Source organism: Haliotis asinina, chromosome 10 (genome assembly GCF_037392515.1).
Source record: "Haliotis asinina isolate JCU_RB_2024 chromosome 10, JCU_Hal_asi_v2, whole genome shotgun sequence".
In the NCBI taxonomy this organism is placed as follows: domain Eukaryota; kingdom Metazoa; phylum Mollusca; class Gastropoda; order Lepetellida; family Haliotidae; genus Haliotis; species Haliotis asinina.
Window position 1 is genome coordinate 7341765 of NC_090289.1, and position 6000 is coordinate 7347764.

Below are 6000 nucleotides of genomic sequence, written 5' to 3' on the forward strand. Positions count from 1 at the left end.
ATGAAAAAATGGCAAAGGAAAGAAAAGGACTCTAAAGTAACCCATACTAAGTTTAATCGCCGTTCTTAGTCTAAACAGAAGGTAACAAAAGGCAGCAGATTGCTAAGTAATCGCAACAGATCATACACTCAAATCATGATGATCATACAGAGTCACTACAGATCGTCAAATATTTGCAACAGATCTTCAGTGAAGCGTAACTGATCGCATATCCAATTGTGCGCAACAGATCCTATCAGAGTGTATGAAACCATAAAACAGCGCCAAGAAAGGGAAAAATAAACAAAATGTTCCATGATTATGAACATCTGCTACGATGTTTGGTTTGTGTTAGGTCGGCATATTCCTGGCCTAATTGTGGGATTGTGTAAACGTAGCATGACGTATATCTTGAATATTATATCTCTGCTGAAGTCTTGCATAATCATTCTGTAGTAATTGATGGATTTAAGAAGATATTTCCTTGTTGAGTTGTGAAATATATGTGAATTCCTGCAGGTGCATCGAAACAAGGACAGTACAATTACATTAAAACTGGCTGACTTTGGTCTGGCGATGGATGTGAAGGAACTGATCTACACAGTATGTGGGACACCAACATACGTAGCGCCAGAAATATTGTCGGAGATAGGTATGTGAACAGTCATGGGAGTAAGTATGTAAACATGTAGGGAAAAATGTCTGGACATGCATTTATGTGCAAATGTGAATAAATATTTTAGTAATTTGTATTTGAAATTGTTTGTGAATGACTGTGAATATGTATATGAGTAAGTATTAATAATAATTAGGTCAATAATTAGGTGAATAATTATGCAAATAGGACTGGTGTGCAAATATGGATGTCATCAGTTATGTTATGAAGTATGTGAATAAGTATGCAAATGAGTATGTATGTATGTGTGTAAAATAGGTATGTCTAGTGGGGACATGAATTATTTCTAACTGGACACAGTATCAGCAGATGTGATTATTGAGTGGTGAAAGTAAGTATGGAAACCCAACTGTTGGATAACAGCTCCTTGTTTTATGCATCCGTAATATTTTAAAGGTTCTTAACATTGCAAGAATCAATATCGAAGAATTTCTAAATGCCCCAAAACACAAAGTTGTTATCCATAAACTAATGTTATCCCTAGCAATTATTGTCCATTAGATTGTAACATTCATGTTCAAAAGATGGTACTAACTCGTGAAATAACACTTAAAAGTTTTGAAATATGTTTGCTTATATATGTCACAAAGCATTAACTGGCATGTAAACATCATGAAGTTTGTGCAGTTTGTAATGATATATACTGAACTGCAAAAGAAACATCACCCTACCAAAACTTTTGCGACATATAATCCATCTTAATTTTAATGACTTTTTCACTTTTTATATGTTAGCTAGACCTGGTTCATAGGCAATGTTTAAGGAAATTTGGTTTCAGATTCAGTTACTGAAGTAGTGATGGGATGTATTTCATGAAAATGACAATGCACGTGCATCCTGAGATGTCACCCATATGAGAAGAGAACATCTCATTGATCAGTGTTGGGTATATGATGATATTTATGATGTCATGGAGTGTGACATCACCCGCTGTCATGTCATTTGACAACAGGACTGTTAATGGCCTGTCGTCAAGGAATCAATGGTTGATTATCACTTGCAGTGACCAACTCATCTCTGATAACAAGAGCTGTTTCATAACAATTCCATCCATCTTAGCTACAACGTTATGATTTATTCATCAGTGTCAGATTTACTCAGTGTGCACGTTACAAACGTGTTAAAGTTTGAAAAGGGAACTACTTTTTCTGGCAGTGCTGTACGTTCAAGGAGTGATATGATTAACCTTTGACCCAGAGTAACTTTGACCAGGTGTAAATGTTTAATTTCTTTCATGAAAGACCAGTGTAACAGAAGTTGAATTAGAATGAGGATAGCAGCACTGTGTTTGACAAATCTGGGATGTATACTAGTAGTTATATAGCTGCAAATTTAGTTAAAGAGTTACATTTGTGGCTGTATGACCAGCGGTATAGGTCCCCAGTTTGTCAAAAACAGTACAGTTATCCTCTCAGTAAAAGGCTTCTGTTCAGTGGCAGATTCCTGCCATTGTCAGCGTAGACGTACAATGTATTTGTGGTTTGTAACGTCAATGGACTTGTTGATGCTGTTGCATGTCAGTGCTGTTGATATGAGTGTTGTTGCTGCTGATGTAGCCCATGTTTGTGCAGGTTATGGCCTGGAGGTGGACATGTGGGCAGTGGGCGTCATCTCCTACATCCTGCTGTGTGGCTTCCCTCCATTCCGTAGTCCTGATCGCAACCAGACAGAACTGTTTGAGTTTATCAAGTCCGGGGTATATGAGTTCCTTTCTCCCTATTGGGATTACATCTCAGATGGTAAGTGCAAAGCATCCAGCTTCCACTGACTTAAACTTCAGGAAAATCTGGCAAAACAGCTCGCCTTCTCTTGTCAGTCAGTAACTTTTGCCACTGGTCTGTAAAAACTCTGTTGAGTCTAGTAAGATCAGCCATTAAAACACCCTGTTATTACACTAAACTGTACTGAAAAATACTGAAAGCCAGGTTTGAGCTAGTGAACTCACAATGTTTTGGCCAAGAAAATAATGAAAACTACTGATTTGTTATGTTTTCCCACATTGATCTTTGAGACCATTATAGCTCTGAAAATAAGGATCGAACTGAAGTGTACCTTCTTTCAATACACTAATGTTCATTGTTGATCTGATACAGGACATGTCACTGAACTGCATAACTGTCTATAATTTCAGCAGATGCCACTTTATTAACAAGAGCTAAGATGAGTACTTTCCCTTTTGTGGGTGCATCCTAAAACATTTCTCTAAGAAATATATGAAGAATGTTATTTCTTATGTTTGATGAAAAGCATAAATTTAGCAAATAAATGTAGTAAAAGAGCAGTTTAGCAGAGATATTCCCTCATATTGTAAGAGTGTCACCTGTGAACCACTTATCATCAGATGCATCAGTTTTGTGGCAGTCAAAACAAGGATAAATGATGTGTGCAGTTTGGCCTTCTCAAAAACTGCTTTTGTATCAAAATCTATTCTAAAAAACAAAACAACCTACATACCCTTCTAATTTTTATGCTTTGTTTATCAATGCTTTAAGTATCAAAGGAACCTATAGTTATATTTCAAAGTGAAAAGATTGATGTACTTGACAAGCACACTACCATTCCTTAGAAACACACAAGTTAAATCCATCCTGCTGAAGGATCACCATTGTGAAATGAATTAAAAAATAATACTGATAATTTTTCGACCCCAGTGAAAACTGCAGTTTGGTGTAAGTGCGTGCATGCATGTGTGTGCATGCATGTGTGTGTTAATGTTTTTACCAGATATGTTGAAACCAAACTAAAATTCATACTTAGTGGTCCTGTTTTGAAATTCTAGGTATGTAAACATTTAAGGGAAGAAATATGATGAGCACCCATTACCTGTAGGATACATTCAGTCACTGTTGTGTTGGACTAACGATTGTCTTGGAGAAAATGCTTTGTCCCAGTATATGCTTAATCAATTGTCATTTTGTCGTATGAAGTATTTACAAATGTCCCTTCAAGTTGGACACAATAGTGTTCTTGTAAAGAATACAAGCCCACAGCCCAGCCAGACATCAGGGCTTGTAGCTTCAAAATGTTACAAGCCCCAAATGGATTTCACCAGACCATCAAGCTGGCTAGCTGTAAACATAGACTGTCTGACAGAAGTCTAGCCTGTCTCGGGTGGTCAGGCAGACCTTATTTCATACACTGCCAATGTACCCTACATTTTTTGGATGGTATATATTTTCTGGTATTTTCTGTTTCCAGCTGCCAAGGACATGATCCAGCATCTGTTGGTGGTGGACAAGAAGCGGCGCTACACCGCCGTGGATGTCCTGTCCCACCCCTGGATCCTGGCTGGGGGCGACATGACCCGACTTCTGGACAGCATGAGCATTAGTGAGGCACAGCGAGAACGCCGGAAGGAGCTGGAGACACAGGCTCGGCAGAATCTTGACAGTTATACAAGAATGAAGGAGAAGAGGAGAGCAAAGGAAGAATAAATCTCCATATTGGTTGATGACAATTTATCTGAACAACATTCCATATGATGTGTTGAAATGAATGTGTTCCACATGTTGGCAAATGTGACTTAGTTTTGACGGGTGTCTTACCATTGCCAGTATATTTGTATAAAGCACACTTATTGGATTTGTATATATCATCATCAGTGACACTGACTGTCTCAAGTATCTGTCCAACTCAAGCAATGGCTGTGAAGAAATGAGAAAGCATTTCGAATTGTGTCTAAATTAAGGGGAAATAATTCTTCTTTAAAGACTGTTTATCGGTAATGTGAAGGAATCAGTTTGTGGAAATTATGTGTGAATGTGCATATGCCTTTGCTGAAAAAGTACACCTGAGGTGAGTGCTCTTAAATGATTATACTACTTAAGTGCTATAAAATATTGGTAATTATAGCGTTGTTAACTCGAAATTCTCACGATATAGATCTGCTGGGGCAAAGTGAACAACATACAGAAATCTTAATGTTTCTATTGCTTATGCTGTAAGTAGAGAAAAGAATTTGATGAAGAATGTCATTGGGTATTGATTGGGTGATTGTAAGGGATGGTATTGAGACATGTGAGGCCATTTTGTAAGGGGAGATAACAAATCATTTGATGATTTGAAACATTGTCTGCTGTTGCACTCAAGTCAAGTGACATTTATATTCATTATATTCTGGAAATGGCCAGTTTACAGGAATAATATCAAGCATGTCTATTATTATTTATTTATTTTGTTGTAAAGTTCATTTTGAAACCCAATACATGCAGAGACACTCAAATCAGTCCATGCCCATAGCACCAGAGAACATACTTTTAGAACACAAAGAAAAATGCCATTTTGTTGCCCTTGTTGCCCTTATTTCCAAAGACACTTTTAATGATTTTTTTTTCAAAGTCATCTTTAGTACTGGTTGTTCCATTGTCTGAAGTTACCGGTAATGTGATTCTGCTGAACGCTTCTGCCCCATGACATATACTTGACAAGAGGATTTATCAAAATATCTTTACCAATTAATTCCCTGTAAATATGAACTGAACTTGCATTTATACCAAATGATCTGGGCATGGGAACCAGTTGACTGTTGACTTTTGCATATATATGTACATGTATGTTGGTAACATGAACCAAAGATAGGCTGTGGTTCTCCATACAAGACTTGTGTCAGTAGACAGGCAAATAGTTATGCATCACTTGTGTTGAATAAGGATCAAAAGCACTGTTATTTCAAGAAATAAATATTTTTATATTTTGTTGGTGGAAAGATAGTTTGTTATGAACATAGTACCTTGTTCATCAGAATGTTATCATTCTCTAATAGCCTGACTCATTATCAGTGTTGGAAATGGTGAATGATTCCAACAAAAAGAATAACATGATATGTGTTGCATGCTTGAAATTTAACATTGCATTCTGACTTTATGTTTAGGTCTAGTTTTTGGAAGCAGTAATCCAACATACTGAAGCTTCAGTTTTCTCTCAGCAATTCACTGAAATGTCTTCACTGTAGTTTCAAGTGGCAAAATGTGTTATTTTTATTTAGTCTAAATCAGTCTTTAAGCAAACTGGTATTGGTTTCATCAAGAATATTGATTTGGGAGATAATTGACCCATATGATACAGTACAACTCAACATTTAAGGTATCCTTTAAACAGATGGAAATGTGTGACCTTGTGAACTGTTCGTCTTTGGTCATATTTCAGATGAATTGGAATCTAGCTACATTAAATATATTTTCATTACTATGATATGAAGCTTTCAAAAGATCACAAACTAACATTCCATATTCCACATATCCTCCCCTGTCATGTAATCAAAACAATACAAATCTGCACTTTTTTAAGAGCAGCATATATTCCTCGAGGAGGACAAGTTTATAATGGATCAGGTTTTATACCCAACG

At 36.6% G+C, this 6000-nt stretch overlaps 1 protein-coding gene across 1 annotated transcript in view; it reads left to right on the forward strand.

Moving 5' to 3' along the window:
• LOC137298953 (serine/threonine-protein kinase DCLK3-like) overlaps nucleotides 1–4394 on the forward strand; it is a 66217-nt gene extending 61823 nt beyond the window's left edge. The window contains exons 5-7 of the mRNA XM_067831347.1: nucleotides 499–631; nucleotides 2227–2394; nucleotides 3854–4394. Coding sequence (XP_067687448.1) covers nucleotides 499–631; nucleotides 2227–2394; nucleotides 3854–4089 — 537 coding nt within the window. The 3' untranslated portion in view covers nucleotides 4090–4394. The remainder of the gene's footprint in view (nucleotides 1–498; nucleotides 632–2226; nucleotides 2395–3853) is intronic.
• The last annotated feature ends 1606 nt before the right edge of the window (nucleotides 4395–6000 follow it).